The sequence below is a fragment of the Gavialis gangeticus genome, unplaced genomic scaffold (assembly GCF_001723915.1).
Source record: "Gavialis gangeticus isolate Ggan-Ray unplaced genomic scaffold, GavGan_comp1, whole genome shotgun sequence".
Lineage (NCBI taxonomy): Eukaryota > Metazoa > Chordata > Crocodylia > Gavialidae > Gavialis > Gavialis gangeticus.
The window spans coordinates 76,118,508-76,136,417 of record NW_017729025.1 but is presented as its reverse complement, the minus strand read 5'-3'; the positions used below and the strand labels follow the sequence as shown (position 1 = coordinate 76,136,417).

Genomic DNA, 17,910 nt, shown 5'->3' with positions numbered 1-17,910 from the left:
TATTAACTAGTAACATAAATCCAGCTTCTTAGAATATATTTAAAGGCATTCAAAATGGTTATATTTTATTATCATGTTGCAAGGGAATCCAATTTCTATTTAAACTAGCCAGTCTCTCTTTTCAGATACTATATAAAAATACAATCTTTGAGTGTTTATAAAATACTAATTATACCCGCAACAAATTTAGTGTAATGTTAATTTAAACGTCTGAAATGCCTGATACCTTGGATTCTTTCCAAGTATGGAAGAGAGAAAATGTTAAAGTTGTATCTAAATCTAGTACAACTGAACTCAGCAAAAGATAACTTGTGTTAGGTCTCTTGGGGCAAGATTTTTTTTAAGCAAGGAGGTTGCATTTTTGTATTCAAGTTTTCCTGATATTGTACACACGAAGCTGGAAAGCCCAACGTGGGTGTACTTTGAAGAGTTGTGAATCAAATCAGCTCTGCAAAAAACTGTATACTTAAAAATATCTGCAGAGTTTGACCATCATCCAGTCTTGTTACAGCTTAATTATTTTGGTTCAGTAACCTAACTCCTCTGTCCTTAAGTTTTCTAATTTGTTTCAGAGGTTATATTCATGTTCTTGAAGTGAAAGATTGGTAGATCTTTGCTACATTGGAGCCACTATATACATCTCTGAATGGTATTTTGAAGGTGAACTAATGTTTATATTTATATAGTACTGATATTTTTATCAAAAGATTTGGAAGTCCATTACAAATTGTTTATTACATATTTATCTTTGCTAAATAATGATCTCACTGCTGCAGCAGGGTATGTAGTTGATCTCCAATATGCCACAGGTAAGCAGGCCTGATCAGAAGTGAAAAACTGAAATAATCCAGCATCATGTATGGCAAGTCGTATTTATTTCTCAATAAGACTTCTTCACTGCACTTTTCAGATGCAGAAGGAAAAGTATGTCAAAACAGCCAGCTGCTACAAGTAATGCTGACCATGCACCGATTTATCATCCCTTCCACAGACATGCTTCGAAAACTAATTGATCTATATCCTTTCTAATGCTGTAATTAAAGTAAGGTAAGACAGTTATAGTAATGACAAAGTTGTAAGTAAAGTATATGCAAGCTACTGGTTCCCCATAAACAGGTGTATCATTTCTGTATTTCACAGTGCCCTAGGCTATAAACAAGTGAGATGGTCCTGATTGTTCAGAGTCAAAATCCAGGAAAAGAAGGGGCACAGCCCTTCCAAGCTAAACTGCTGCTTCTCTGCCAGGGAGAGCATGGAGCTTGACAGGCTTGTCCCAGTAATGACTGGCAATTAACTTGAATGAGTCATGACTACATTTATGGACCTCACAACACTGTCCCAGGAAAAAGTGTTAACACATTTTACCTCGCATACTTCACAGCTGCTTAAACTGACAAAATGGACTGGTATATCTGTAGGATCCCAGGACAAAAGTCTTTCTTCTGGGAGAAGTCATTTGTTTACACCCTTAGTTTTAGATTGCCTTATCTGTGCAGACAAAAGTTTAGACAATGAAGTGGTAAATTTAAAAGAAATCCCTAGCATAAAGAGATGCAACAAGTTCTGAAAATATATTTTTCACAAAAATTACAGCACATTTTAAAAAAATCATGACGTTTTCCTCTTATTTTGCTGTAGATTTTTAGTCAGCTTCTTTGTATTCATAAGAATGAGAGTTTGGCTCCTCAAGCTTATAATAAAAAGTCTAAAATGATGAATACTGACAGTATTGCTCTATTATTTAGAGATTCCAACTGTGAAAGAGAATGCTTAGCTTCTTTGGCTTTGGCAGAGATTTGCTTATAATTAATTGCGCACAGGTGATGCATGACCTTCTCTTGGCTCAGGCATTTACTTAGTGCACCTTGTTTTAATTAATCCTTTCCTTTCCATTCTCTCCTCCCCACATAACTTTTATGTGTATTGGCTTCTGATTAATGCAGTGGTTCTCAACCTTTTTAAACTCACCTCTAGCTCTTAGTTTTCACCCATTTTTTGAATAAAGAAAAATAATAGTCCAATACTTATGTTGCAAATAACTTAAAAGTTCCTAATTGAAATCTCTGGGCTTATCTTGTGAATCATATTTGCAAACCTTATAGTGATAACATTGTGTGGTAACCCATGGCACACTTAAAAGGATCTCAGGGCACTCCAGGGTGCTACCACCCTGATTGAGAATTACTAGATTAACATCTTTGTGCTAAAAAACCTGCCATTACATTAGTATTTAGACTAACCCACGCAGAATGTGGAGTGTCTAGAATATCAAGCAGTTGCTTAATGGTGTTTGGAATAAGTGGCATTAAATTTAAGGTCCTGTATTTCCCCTAGAACTGTAAAATATGGTGTTCAATTCTGACCTTATTTACATTGCTGCCAATCTAACTATGAACCAAACAAATACCTGATTTATGGGTGCAATTTTATTCCAAAGTCTAGAAAACAATTCTGGTTGAAAATAACATGAATCATAATTTTTAAGGAGATTAATAGCCATGCCAGTGAAGAAAGATCAGCATGTATTAAGAAGGGATTACACCATAATCTATAAAGGATCAGAACACGGATGTAAGATTTAAGGATACTCCTCCCCCACAACTTTCTCACTACAGAAATAGACGCAAGGGCTAGGGACGGAAATTACACATAAACCAGTATAAGTGATTGCAATCAGGTTCAAATCCTGTAATACAACGGAAGTTCAGCGCACATAAACTACTTTCAAAATGGCCAAAACTGGTTTAAGACAAACCTGGATGGATGTAGTATCATACTTAACTGATTTGGGTTATATTAGTTTATTGAACTTCTGTCCCAGATATCCACCAGATTCAAGTTAACTCACAGCATCCCTGCAAACTCTGCCTCGCAGGGTGGGTGGGCTAGCCATGGCCCAAGCTGTCTTCTCTAGCCAAGCAGGGAGGCATGCTCTAGCACCTCCTGGCTTCTGGCCTAGCCCACTGCAGGCATGTGGCTGCATTTCTGGACTCAAAAGTGAATGTCTGTTTGCTTGCTTATTGGTTCAATCTACACAGTTTAGACTAATGTGTGAAGACTCAGTTGATTCAGCTTCAGGCTTTTTGACTGTCTGCACTTTGCCAAGGAGATTTGTTGAGATGTAGCATGGATCTAGTCTCTTCTGGAGACCTCAGTAGATATGGGCTGAGTTCAAATTTGCCTCTACCTGACAATTCCTTCCTTTCCAGTTTTTTTTTAATAAAAGAAAAACTCACTACTTAAATCGTCACTGAGAACTGTAGTTAAAGAAACAGTTTGCTGTTTTTTCAGTTCTCCATAGACAGTCCTTACATCCATATGTAGATATCTGCAAAGCCAGAGGAGAAGACATATAGGTTTCAGTGGATCAACTAATCTGGATGTCTGTTTTGGAAGTTTTCTTCAAATGTTTCAACTCCACCAGCTTTCATTCCCCAAACTATATGACCAAATTGGGAAAATTACATGATATCAGTTGCAGGAGATGAGGGTCACATATAGGGTTACCATATTTCCAGTATCAAAAAAGAGAACAACTGTAGGGGAAGCAAAGTGGGGGGCAGGGGGAGGAGCGGGAGAAGGGGTATATGATTGTGTGTGTGGGGGGGGGGAGGGCAATGATATGCCCATGCCTCGCCTCTGCCCCTCACTCGTAAGCCACAACCCCCCCAGCTCTGCTGCTGCCTCTCACTCCTGACTGACTGTACCCCACTCCCCAGCCCTTCCAGTGCCTCTCACTCCTAATCTGCAGCCCCCTGCCCTTCCTTCCCCCCGCTGCCTGGCCCGTGACTCTCACTCCCAACCTGCAGCCTTTGCCCCCCTCCCCCACTCCCCCAGCCCTGCTGGCGCCCCTCACTCCTGACCTGCTGTCCCGTGCCTGCCCCCACCATGCACCTCACTCCCGACCTACAGCCCTCTGCTCCCCACAGCCCTTCTGGTGGCCCTCCTGACCCACAGTCCCCTGCTCCCCACAGCCCTGCTGTACATGCAGTTTACGAGTACATGCACACATACACTCTCTCCATCCCTGTTTCTCTGTGTCTCTGTCTCTGTTACCTGCTAGGGCACACACCCAGAGCATGTGATCCCCCAACAGCCAATCACATTGCCCAGCTACTCCCAGACCCAAGCAGCCAAGCTGGAAGTGCCAGGAAAAAGCAGAGGCAGAGCAAAAATCTGGACATTTGCTTGCATTTTAAAAATCCACCTGGATGGGGGCCAAAAAAGACGACATGTTTGGGAAGACCTGGATGTATGGTAACCCTAATTGCATATAATTTGTATTTGATCCTGTAAAGTCTGTAAGTTGTCTTCATAGTAGTAGTATAAGTACACAATACCACACCAAATACTGCCTACCTGCCGAAAAAAGCCCATAATACATATTTTTCTGAACTGATCTTCCATGTCTATAAAATTATTTAGCATATACAGCATAAAAATCAAGTGTTCTCTCTACAATATATGTATGTTTCTTACCTTGAAAAGATCTCTCTCCAGCAATGAATTTTACTGTAGGCATTTACACAACTATTCTTTTCACTACTCAGATTTTATCAAATGCATTGGTATTTGTAAAAATCCTATTTCTAATTGTCCTGCACTAATGATTTCAGAAGGTTATAGTTATGTATCAGAACCATGATCCAACCTCAGCTGAAGTCAGTAGAAGGTTATTCCAATTACTTCTATCAGTGGATATTGGATTAGGCTCCAGGAAACAGCAAGCACATCAAGTGTCAGATCATGGGTAAACTGCCTTGTTTTCCTTAACAGTTCTCCACCTATCTGGATGCTTTAGAAAAGAAATCTTCTGTGTTTTCTGTAAAGATATGCTATTTTGTAAGGTAAGGACTTTTCATACAAACAATTTTGCCAATGACATGCTAGCAACAGTTATGCAAGGTGTTCATGTGCTGCCACAAATAGGACTGTGTGGCTTTCTATTTCTCAAGCTACCATTCATTAAAGAGTGATTGTATTCTTTAGACTTCCTTAAATGTTTAAACTTTAACAGATTTATGTGTAATGGCCTGGTGAAATTCTGTTTAAGTTGATGGATGAATTCAGCTAATTTTTTATTAAGACATAATTACTTCAAGCCAAGTCCTTAAAGTATCTGAGTATCTTCATCTTTTGTCATGATCAGAAGAAGCTGAAGGTCTTAAGTACCTAGTCATCTTGTTCTCAGTGTTACTGTGCAGTTTTCTGTTTCTGTGTTCAGTAAAGTTGAATGTTGGCAGTACACCAGTATGAAGAATTTCCCATTGCATTCACTAGGAATTCTATTTAAATTAACACAGTGTGACCATAGGAATTTCTTCTCTTTTCCCATTCATTACATTTAAATGTAATGTTTGATGATTTTGCTTAGGGATATTTTTAATAAAGAGTCAGCATTTGCCAAAAACGATTGCACACAAATGATTATTTTTTAAAAATAATATGTTTTTAAAACAGGGAATGACTGGCAATTGTTGGCTTAACTATGACAATTATATTACCTCAAAAATGGCATATTGCTTCAGTCACATCTTATCTTTCGACATGCAACACCTGTCTTTGCTTAAGCAGAGATGTGTATGTGAATTGTCATGAATGAGTGCACACGTGTTTTGCATGTGCACGCTGAATGCTTCTGGAAATTTACCGTATAATGTTATGTGTAATACTGAAATATTTTCAACTAGCAATCTGACTATCTAATGTAAAAAGCCATATTTCTCTGGAACTATCTCTCATATGCTATAACTATCCATGTGTAACTGTATCATCTACACAAATCTTGCTTGTTTATGGGTAGCAGTTTTTCAGCAGATTTTTCTAAAGCAAAAACTTGCCTTGGTACAGGGCATTTCCTTCACTGTCAGACTAATTTCAAGAAGCTCTACAAGAGTACGTCTTAGAATTTGCCAGTATATTAAACAGAATATTAAAAAAAGTAATAGCTTAGACCAGGTGTTGGCAACCTATAGCCTGTGGACCAGCCTGCAGTTTGGTCTATTTTACCAGCAATGTGCTGAACCCTGTTGCAGATTAGCTGTGGGATCAAGCCTTGGTTTTTCATTCCACATTTTACTAGCAACTGGCTAATCCCTTTTGGCAATCCTGGCTCCTGCTCCAGCTCCATGGAGGAAGCTGCTCCCACCACACTGTAGTGGTGCTTACTGAATTAGCTACTCTGAAAGATGCAGGAAGAGACAATTTAGAGGACCTTGGGGGTGCAGGAGCGGGGGGCAGGGAGCAAGAGACCAGCCCCTCAGCACAGAGCAGGAACTGGGGCACAGCAGGGGGTGAGCAGCCCACAGCACCACTGAGTCACAAGGAGTTGCCTATGGTGAGTAAAAAAGGTTGCCAACTCTTGGCATAGATCTTTAGCTTGTATAAATTAGTGTAGCTGCATTGATTTAAGTGGAGCTACTGACTTAACACAGCTGAAGATCTAGCTTGATATAAAAAGATTCCAGCACTAAGTCAACTCGCAGCTATTTGTTAGCTAGCTAAAGTATATTTTTACAAAAAAGTAAACCAGAGGTGCTCATATTAATCCTGCGTTTGATTTATGCATTCTGTTGTCCTGAGCGAGATAGAGGAGAGTACTTTGAAGAAGACACTTGCTAACAAGATTTGTAATCTGGAGTGAACAAAATACAAGTAATCAAAGTGTATCTATGTCTTTCAATCTTACTGATGTTGCCACAAAACATTTTTATTATTATGTTTTTCATTTACTATAAAGGTATTGGATTACAGAGTTCATGTTCAAAATGGATTCTAAACTAATTAAAACTGTGGAGGAGTTGCAGGAACTGGCGAGAGCCAATGGTGAGGCGTTCCACTGTCGTCTACTTGACACAACTCAAATGTGAGTGTTAGAGTTTTAATGTTTGGAAAACAAAACAAAAGTTGTATCTTGCTTTCCTAAAACTGACATAACTCTACACAAGCTAGACCAGAAGAAATCCCCAAAATCTGTATCAGTGACATGCAGAATATCTTAGAGTTTACTGTTTAACCTATACAGAGGGCTGGTACAGGACCACATTATCCTTAGAGCCCTTTTTCAGAGCTTGAATTGAATTTAAATCATTGACCTGAATTTAACTCAGTGTTGACCAGGGCAGATTTTACTCTGTGTAAGGAACAACAAAGATTTGTAGGGGATAAAATATTTTGAAGCATTCCTTGAAATGGCATGTATGTTACTCAGGTTGGATACTAGTAACAAATGGAAAGATAGCACCAGCTTGTTTCATTTGATTGACCCTCTAATGTCTAAATCAATCTTTTTAGGCACGAGGCACCCCTGGATAGATCAATGGCACCTCTAGATAGATTTGCAACACCCCTCAGAAAAAGGCCAGCTTAGTTTTCACTCTTTTTTTCACTACAGAAAAATAGAGCAGTTTTTCTATGTCAAAGAATTCAGAAAGACCACAGGTATGAGTTTCTATTTCAAATCTCCAAGTTTATCTTGTGAATCATGTTAGCAAACCTAACAGTGCTAAAGTTGTGTTGCACCCTTGAAAGGCTCTTAAGGCACGTCAGGGTGCCATGGTACCCTGGTTGAGAATCACTGATCTAAATTGTGAGTGTGAGTGCATTTTAAGTAAAGGACTTATCTTGTCAAGAATAGATCCTAGAGTGCCTTTAAAAATAGGGTGAATGTGATCAGTCCCTTATGCAGTTCTCTTCCAAAAAAATAAGTTTTCCCATTTTTTGTGAATCAGAAACAGCATCAAGTCTGCTTTAAGTGTAAGTTGCAGTAAGTCATACAAATGAGGTAACCAGTTTCAGGGAAAAATTAAAATTGATTTTGTTAAAGCAACCTCCATTTTACTATTTTATTACTTTTTTTTAAAAAAGAAATTCTCAGGATTGGTCCCGGAAGCTGACACAGCGAGTAAAGCCCAACACCAGCAAGAAACGGAAAGTCTCTCTTCTTTTTGATCATCTAGAGCCAGAAGAATTGTCAGACCACCTCACCTACCTTGAATTTAAGGCTTTCCGAAGAATATCAGTAAGTTATGAGCGCTTGGTTGGTAGGGCATAAGGGCATTTATATTCTGTTGTAGTGATGTCTAGAAGCATGGGCCCTGAGCAGCAGCTGTGGGTCAAAAAGAGCATTAGTCAAGAGGTTGCCAGGTGGGAAGAAGGGATCAAAATACTGACCTGAATTCTGGAGGGATGGTCAAATAAATGGGGAGGGGGAAGATCATTTTGACCTTTTTAACAGTTAGCCAGCAAACAGGGAAGTGTGGGGGAAGGAGAGAGTAAGGAATATGTAATCTCCTGTCATGCAAAACAGTACTTATGCAGAGACAAAATATTTGGAGTGATGGAAGAACAGAGCAGTGGAAGAGCTAGACCATTTTTTCTCAGCTCCTCTGAGATCTTAGCTGTCACCACAGAGAACCATGCCACACTTCTGCACCATGGAAAAAGGGCCTCTGGATGGCTTTACAACCCATTAAGTGTTGACCTGTCATTTGTTTTGAACAGGCTTATTGGTACTATAGTTGCCCACTTTTCTATTTTTAGCAAGGAGGTGTTGGGAATACAGCAACACTTCGCAACAATAAATTCTGGTATGGTTCATATGTGAGATACTAGAGTGCATGGCAAGACCAGAAATACAAAATGACAGCACAGAAGTAGGGTGCTGCATTCAATCTACTCTACGATCCCCAGGAAGTTATACCGTATTGCTTTGAAAGATGATATGATGAGGTGCATATCCAGAAGAACTAATAGACTCTTTTGAATGGTTGCACTAGTTTAAATTTTGCAGTTAAGGGGATTATGAACAGATTGTAGCAGATTTCACGTGATTCATTTTAAGGGCCTGGTACTTGACTCCTCTCATGTATAATAGAATCAGAGACATAGGGCTGGAAGAGCCTTCCATAGGTCATCTAGTCCAATCCTCTACCCAAAGCAGGATCATCCCTATCCAAACCATTCCATACAAATCAGAAACCTTGCAGCAAAACTAGACAGTCAACCCTGACACAACAAGACACAGAAACCTAACCTGCCACAGGTAAAGCAGGGGGACCACAGCAGCCAATGTACTGCTGTTGTAAAGGTTGTTAATATGTGCTCAAAAGATCACAGGAAGAGGGTCATGCCTCCTGCTATAGAGGAAGGCAAAAACTCTCATAGTCCTACCAATCTGACCATGGGGTAAAATTCCTTCCTGACCCCAAATATGATAACTAGTCTGACCCTAACTGGAAGGGTAAGAACCCCTAGGCTGGAACCTCTGGCTTTAAGTCCCAGTAGAAATATACATAGAATAACAGAAAACTAGGTTTGGAAGGGACCTCAGGAGGCTATCTAGTCCAAGCCCCTGCTCAAGGCATGGCCATCCCCAACTATACCATCCTAGCCAAGGCTTTATCTACCCAAGTTTTAAAAACCTCTAAAGATGGAAATTCCACAACCTCTCTGGGTAACCTGTTTCAGTGCTTTGCTACCCTCCTAATGAGAATGTTTTTCCTAATATCTAACCTAAACTTCCCTTGCTGCAACTTGAGAACATTGCTCCTTGTTCTGTCATCTGTCACCACTAAGAACAGTTTAGCTCCATCCTCTTCTGGACCATCCTTCATGTAGTAGAAGGCTTCTATTAAATCCCCTTTTAGTCTTCTTTTCTCCAGACTAAATAAGCCCTGCTCCCTCAGCCTCTCCTCATAACTCATTTGCCCCAGCCCCCTAACAATTTTGGTTGCCCGCTGCTGGACTCTCTCCAGTTTGTCCACATGCTTTCTATAATGGGATCCTAAAACTGGACACAGTACTCCAGAAGCAGTCTCACCAATGCTGAACAGAGGGGGATAATCACTTCACTTAATCTGCTGGCAGCAGTCCTACTGATGCAGCCCAGTATGCTGTTAGCTTTCTTTGCAACAAGGGCACATTGTTGGCTCATATTCAGCTTATTGTCCACTGTAACCCCAAGGTCCTTTTCTGCAGAGCTGCTGCTTAGCCAGTCAGTTCCTAGTCTGTACCACTGCGTGGGATTGTTCCATCCTAAGTGCAGGACTTTGCACTTCTCCTTATTGAACTTCATGAGATTTCTTTTGGTTAGTCCTCCAATTTGTTTAGGTCTCTCTGCATCCTAGCCCTACCCTCCAGCATATGTACTACTCCACCTAGGTTGGTGTCATCCACAAACTTGCTGAGGGTGCAGTCCATCCCATTTTCCACAGTGACACATCCCAGTGAAATTTCCAAGCCTTCTCTGCAGCCAACACCTGTGGAACTGAAGTCATTCATTTATGCACATGCTACTACCTTCAGGCAATGATAATACTTAATATTTATTTAATAGCTAATGTTTTCCAGAGTTCTGTGCAAACTTAATTAATGATTAATGGACATAACAAGTATTATGCACAGTCAGTCTTGCTTTCTTCATTATATACAGGTAATTACTTAGCAGTGGGATGCTGACTTCTGTATATTTTACTAGTGATAAACTAGGACCAAAATTTAGTTTACTGGAATCTTGGACAGGGTTGGGGATTATTATCCATGAAATAGAATATCTGTTTAGCTCCTTACAGAACATGCTTTTGAAACATGAAGCCTAAATTTTTCTAACAGTGACTAAATTAAGAGATTGTGCAAATGAAATGATGTAATATTATCACGAGAGTAACCACATGTAAGGTGGTTTAAGGTCAGAAGAGACCATCAGATCATCTGTACTCCCATCTATGACAGGCCAGTTATTTTCACTTAGTAACTGACTAAAATATATCTTCTAGAAAGGCATACTTCATTTAAGACTAGGCAATATATCTTCTAGTCTTAAATGAAAATATGGCAAGTCTCCCCCTTCCTTGTTTCTCATTTGAATTTCTCTGGCTCCAGATTTCACCCATTCCTTCCAATTATACTGATACCCAAGTTAATGATCTGATTATACCCAGTACATATTTGTACATTGGCTTCAATAAACATTGCAAGAGGCATTGCCTTTAAAAGGTTTTGAGTTCAGCAGTATTATGACAGAATGGCACGGTAACCAGTTTGACTGTGGTGTCCAAAAAAATCTATGTGGGTCCAAAAAAAAAAATCACAAAATAATTCCTGGTCCCAGGACTGTTCCTGCATTGTGTAATAAAAAAGTAATTTGGTAAAATACAAAGCCAGTCCTGGGACAAAAGCCAACACAAAGGGCTGCCTCCTCAAGGGTGAGTGCCCCAGCACCTAAGCTAGAGATTCTTAACCAGAGTTCCCAAGGCACCCTAGGGTGCCTTGAGACCCTTTCTGAGTGCCACACAGCATTAGCGCTGTTAAATGTGAAGACATGATTCATAAGATAAACCCAAGTTGAAAGCCATAATGTTAAAAATATTCTGACCTCTTGGGGAAAAAAGTTAAAATTAAAACCAGAATTTTCTGAGGGCTGCTTTGAGTCTAGACAAAGTTGAAAACCATTGAAGTAAGATGGAGTCATACTCTTTAACCCAGTGAATCTTGAATTCTTATCTGCACAGGGACACAGCTCCACAAGAGTGGTGCAGAGTGGCTAATAGGTTAGATAACATTTTGTCCCACATTATAGAAAAACATGCTGGGGTTTTTTTATTTTTAGAGAATGTGCTGATGATAAAAACTGATGGATCTTATTCATTATTACAGTGAAACCCAACATGAAACAATAATTATAATTAGTTATATAATTTGGATAATTTTTCATCGTCTAGTGTGGCTGCTCAAGTTCCACATTATTGCCAAATCTGGCTTTGGTTCAAAATTCAAACAATGGATATAAGTACGTGTAATATGTACTATGTAATCTCATAGACAACTCTGCTCATTAGTGTTAATATTTCTTCTTTAATTTAACAAGGGGAAAAATGCAAGGATGTCTGTAGTCATCTGTACTTTTTGAACCCTTAATAGCTCTTATTAAATTAAACAAATAGGTTAAAAGAAGGTAGAATGTGGGGAATGTGCAGAAACCTGATAATGTACAACTTTTTCTTCTTGGTCTATCCCTTCCAGCCCACTTTAACAAATTAATGAGAGGAATTCATTATCCACTCTCATTATAAACTAATTCTTTTTAATAAGAATTATTTTGGAGGCTGTGGACACAAGCCTTCCATCACATGATTTCTCTTTTGGATTGCTTCAGGTGAGGTAGATACTTGAGTATTAAAGTTGACTTCAAATGTTAAGAAATTGCCAAACATTGACTCAAAATAGGAAGTCATTTTAATGAATATCCCCTTGTCTTGGTGGACAGCCTTGATGACCATTCTTCATTGGTTGTTGTATAGTAAGGGCACTCTGTAACACATTAGATCATTTTCTGGTTAAATTAAATAAGACTCTCACAAGTCACAAGGGGAAAAAAAGCCTTATAAGCCTGGTTCCAATATAACTTGCATTAGGTTTGCAGTGACTTCATTGGAGTTTTTTCTGCTTTATACCACTGTAATTGAGGTTAGAATCATGCCTTGATATGGACATTTGAAAGAAGTCTTAAGTTTTTTAAAGAAAAGCTATAGGACCAAGGGCTGAATTGGACCTTTCCTGAGGTTTGGATTCAATGAATCCATTAAGCCACAGGAGATATGGTAAGCATATCCAAGCCCCTAGTACCTATGGGTGCAGACAGAAATGCAGCTCCCTGCTGTAAGTGAGAATGCTTTGCAGGAAGTGCTCTGAGTTACAAGGATCCTCTGAACTAAACAGAAGTTCACTGTTGGTTTGAGGGGGGAAGGAAATCTAGCTGTTGGCTGCCAGCCTGCAGCCCATTTCCCCTAGCAATGGCCCCACCTCCCTCCAAGCCTGTTGCTGTTTTCAGAAGTAGAGGGAGGAAAGAGGGTGGAGGGAGCTTGTTTTAGAGGATCCCCAGTCTTCACTGATGTGTGGGGTGGGTGAATTGGAGCCCCCCACCTTCTCCAGTATACCCATCCACCTTTTGGTGGGAGCTGAAAGCCTCCCAGACCAAACTCCCTCCACTCCCTTTCCCCCCTCCCATTCTGGAAACTGCTCAGAGGCTGGCAGGCAGGCAGACAGCAGTTATAGAAGACTCTTGTGTTTTGAAACATTTTCATCTGAACCCTCAGATTTTCACCCAATTAGCCATTTTTTAAATGGTCTGCAGCCGTGCACTTGTATTTGGTCATGGCTATAGACCACTTTCTGTGGCTAGATCATGCAAAAATTTCTACTTCTGTCCGTACCCTATATTTTTTATAGAAGAATCTGGGGCATTTGAGAGAAGGCTCAAAGCAAGATGGACTCCTCTGAACAATTTGTAATGCAGAACTAAAGCCCTTGTCTGTTTCCTGACCCTTGTTTCCTTCCTCATCTGTCTTGGAGACCTGACTGACTTCCAGGACCACTGCTCTTTCTTTCATGTATTCACTTGTGGATGTGGGTCAGACACAAGAGACTTTGGCTCAGCCACCTATTCCAAGATAAAGTAAATTAAGCTTTAGAAGACAGGGCTTCTGCCTCTTGGGAGGATTGACATAAACAGCAATCACACCACTATTTCTGTTTCTCTTTGTTTTCTGTGCCTCCCCAACCTTAGTGACAATAGTTCTTATCTCCCCCTCTCCCTTTCTGTTTCTGAAAACTAGCCTATGGACAGATATAATTTTTAACTAGTTACAAAGAGGGTGTTGCCACTTGGAAACTCACGTTAACTGGTACAGTGCAACTGATACATGGATGATCATACAACTGATACAGTGCAACAGGATACAGAGGATCATGCCATTCAGTTTATGGCATGATGGGGACCAAACACAAAGTTATTACATATCTTTTGTTTTATCACACCATTAATTGAACAAAAGTGTGGCCAGGTTAGATAAATCTGTCACTTTCACCTTGAATGAAACACGGAGCATGCAGATGTAACAGTGTTACTGTGAAACAGCTTATACCAGTACCGTTCTATATTACCATATTTTCTTGCATACCACTGCGCCCTCCCCCCCCCCAATAGGACAGGTACTGTGGTTTTTGGGAGACAGAATTAAGGAAAAAAGAGCACCCCCCCCCCAAATAAACAACAAACCAATCTTTCCAGGGTTATGGTTGCATAGATCAAGGACAGAGCCTAATTTTTAGTTTACTCACCTTTCATTTTGTTGCTCAGGCAAAAGCCAGAGCTTTCATCATTTCATAGCTGAATTGTCAGCAACTCTTAGCTGTTCACCCAAAAGCTGAAACTGTTGCTGCTGCTGAATCTATGGCTAGATGGGATCTATGGGATCTAAAATTCTGAAAAAAGCTTAAAACAGTCTGTAGGGCTGTGAAATAGAAGAGACACCAGAAATGGCCAGTGAAAGGAAATCTTGGTCTTTGATCAAGCTTTAAAAAGGAGAGTGGATTGTTAACACCTGTTGAGTGAAGAGCTGTTAAAAGGAATCAAGTAGATTACAATGAACCACAAAGTCAGTTAATTCCCTCAAGGCTGCCTAAACAGAAATGCCACTGCTGCTATTCCAGGAAGAAAAAAAATCAGCTTCCTCCTTGCTTAAGAAGCAAACCCCAGGTTTGGAAGGCTAATTTTTGGCAAAAGGGTGCATGTGCTCCTCTGTGAGTAGATATGGTAATATAATTGGTACATCTCTTAGTGATGATGGACATTTTCTGCTCCCTTTTTATGGATGCCTTTTTGAACTTGGCTCTGTGATTACATAGGGGTATAAATATTCATTGTTTTACTCAAGCTAGTAGAGTTATGACAGTTTACATTTAATATTCTAATATGAAATATTAGATTAATATTGTAGCTCTTTTAATATTTAGCTAATATGCTACTCCCTAATATTTAATTTAACTACTTCAGAGAGTAACCTTTGGAGGGCTACCTATAAGAAAACCTAATGTGTATTCACTATAACTCATTGATGCTAGAATTCCAAAAAAATATTTTTTGCTTATCCCATAAAGACCTCTGGCTTTTGAATGGTGTATTTCTCTAAGATGCTAGCATTTATTAAAAGCTGTAAATTAAAACCACATATACGTTTCCTTTTATGGTTAAAGGCAGACACGGATGGAAACTGAAACACTAGAACACTAGAAAATAAACCTACTATACATATTCATGAATATGTATTTAACAAGAAATAGTACAGATTGTGAGCTGAGGGAGAAGTTGCTCTTACATAGGAGGTATCTTAATTGGTATACAGTTGGTTGAGACATCATATCTGCCTTCTGCACCAGCTGTTTTATCTAAAACAGATCTTTTTACACATACCTACCACTCGTGAAAGGTCATTTGAGAAGCTTCAACTAGTTCCCAGATTGCAACCCCTCTCCTTTGTGCTGGGTAGAGCTTTTTATAGGGATTAAATCTCTCCCATACATGTCTGATGCATAGTCTGTCCCAGTATTTCACTTTGCACGTAAATACCGACACTCAAATACCATGGAATACACGAAATCTGGATGAGTTAATTTAGTTTGGTATTTTAGTTTTCAGATTATCAGAGCTACATTATGAATAGCTGTGTGAAGGAGAATCCAACAATGGAAAGATCTATTACTCTTTGCAATGGTATCTCCCAGTGGGTACAACTAATGGTTCTTAGTAGGCCAACACCTCAACTTCGGGCTGAAGTGTTCATCAAGTTCATTCATGTTGCACAGGTCAGTTTAATTTTGACACTTTTTGCATTTGTCATTATTCCTTTCCTTTTCTTGATTCCATAGTAAATGCTCAAGTATCACTTTTTCTCTTTCCTCACTTACACTAGAGCTCTCTCATGATGCTCATATTACATGCTCTTCTTGCCAGAATTTCCTAGGGGCTCTGTATACCTGCCAACTCTTCCTTTTCCAGAAAGTGAACAGCAGCAATATGTTTGGTCATTGGTAGTGGCCAGATGCCTTGCAAAATTACCTTATTTGACAGCCTGGAGTTGTCCTACTATCAGTTTTGAACTAAACTCAGGCCCCTATGGGCTAGTCAGTTAAAGGCACAATGGGATCTGAACTGCAATCCCAACACTTTACTCTTTCTGCCATGCCACATGTGCATGGCAGGAAGTGCGATTGTGGGATCAGGGATAAGATCCCAATAGCATCATATTGCCAGTGCAAGAGAGAGAGGGATCAGGCTCCTACTTCCCCAGTAAGCTGGGTGCTTGGTGAAGCTCAGGTGTGATCCCACAGCTGGGAGCCTGGAATCAGCTGATTGGGGCTTCCCACTACTGGAACACATGGAGCCCTTGAGGCTGACCACATGATCAGTTTATGGCATGATGGGAACCAAACACAAGGTTATTACATATTTTTTGTTTTATCACAACATCAATTGAATAAAAGTGTGGCCAGGTTACTACTTAAGATGCGATTTACTGGTTAATCACTTTTAAGTGTAATGTCTGCAGGGGCCTCATTGTCTGTACTCCCAACTTAGATGGTGTACAGCATTTCTTATTTAGAGAAAAACTGTGGGTGGGAAAGAGGGACCAGATCCTCTTCTATCTGTTGAGCATCCAAATAGACTTAAGGACTTTTGTTTGATTCAATTTCACGGTATTCAAGTCACTGAAAATTCATTAATACATATACTTTTGTAACAGTATAATTTTATCCATAAGATTGAGTCACAAAAAAGCAGCAAGGAGTAGGAGGACCCACATTTTGTTACACCAGTTTTTCAGGATGGAATAGGATTGCATTTAGGCACCTCACAAGTGGAGTAGAATATGGCCCAAGATAGCTATGATCTTCTCATGGGCAGAAGTGAACAACATTGCTAGAGTTTTCATTTTTGCTTTGAGGAGAGTCCTTTTTCTCTATTTGTATTTGTAGAATATAATACGAGTACCTACCACATAACAGAATTACCTGCTTACAACCCCCACCAATGAGAGCAATAGTTTGGTATCAAAATGAATAAGCATGAGATGGATACAACATGCTAACAAAAAATGAAGTGCTAGTAATACAGTTTGTGGGATCCCCCTAGCACTAAGAATACTTTAGATTCTGATTTAAAAAAATTAATGATCGTTCACTGCCTGTCACTTCAGTGACAGACATTAAGCAATAAGTATTGTTTGTTTCTCAACACAGAAGCTTCACCAGCTGCAAAATTTCAACACATTAATGGCAGTAATTGGAGGTCTCTGTCACAGCTCCATCTCCAGACTCAAGGAAACAAGTTCTTATGTTCCTCATGAAGTCAATAAGGTCAGTATCACAAACAGACACGTTAGATAAACAGGCAAATAATTTAGTTCCCTCCCCACACCCTTAATTATGCTTATGCACCAAAGTCCATGTTGTTATGACAGAAAACAGCAACAAAAAGCTTTTCCCTTTAGCTTACAAGGTAGTGAAGTCAAACCCTTCCTGTACCTCCGCCTGTCCACCTATGAATACATGTGCATGTGGTAGTGAAATTAAATCCTTTCTGTGTCACACACACTTTTTGTTTAAGGAAAAAGTAATTTTCTAATATTTTTTTCCTAATATTCAGAATAGACAGGTAGTATTTCAATTACAGATGCTACAACTATAGCATAGCATGCATGATTGGATAATAACAAATCTCAGAACCTAACTCAAAGTCAGCTTCAGCAGGATTTACTGTATTTACCTGAATCCAAGATGACTTTGACCTTAAGATGACCCCAAATAATTAGATTCTATGGATTGTCTTAAATTTGTCCCCACTAGTACTGCAGCAGGGTAGGCAGTGGTAGGGGGGGACACACAGCTTGCCCCTTGCTGCCTTACCCCCCCTTGCTCCTCCTCTTGTGCTTGACCTCTGAAGCCCCAAGCACCGTCCTTCCCCTTCCCTATCTCCCTTCCATGCCACTTGTGCCCCTCTACACCCTATCTCCTCCCCTCCGCTCCCCTCCCACTTACCATTGTTCCATGCCAACAGGCTCCATCCTCTGAGTG

At 39.8% G+C, this 17,910-nt stretch overlaps 1 protein-coding gene across 1 annotated transcript in view; it reads left to right on the top strand.

The window, feature by feature from the left end:
- The window catches only part of RASGRP1 (RAS guanyl releasing protein 1), a 100,965-nt gene that overhangs the window by 52,162 nt on the left and 30,893 nt on the right, over positions 1-17,910 (top strand). Inside the window, exons 2-7 of the mRNA XM_019518959.1 lie at positions 911-1,016; positions 4,785-4,847; positions 6,740-6,865; positions 7,867-8,020; positions 15,469-15,642; positions 17,077-17,193. Coding sequence (XP_019374504.1) covers positions 911-1,016; positions 4,785-4,847; positions 6,740-6,865; positions 7,867-8,020; positions 15,469-15,642; positions 17,077-17,193 — 740 coding nt within the window. The remainder of the gene's footprint in view (positions 1-910; positions 1,017-4,784; positions 4,848-6,739; positions 6,866-7,866; positions 8,021-15,468; positions 15,643-17,076; positions 17,194-17,910) is intronic.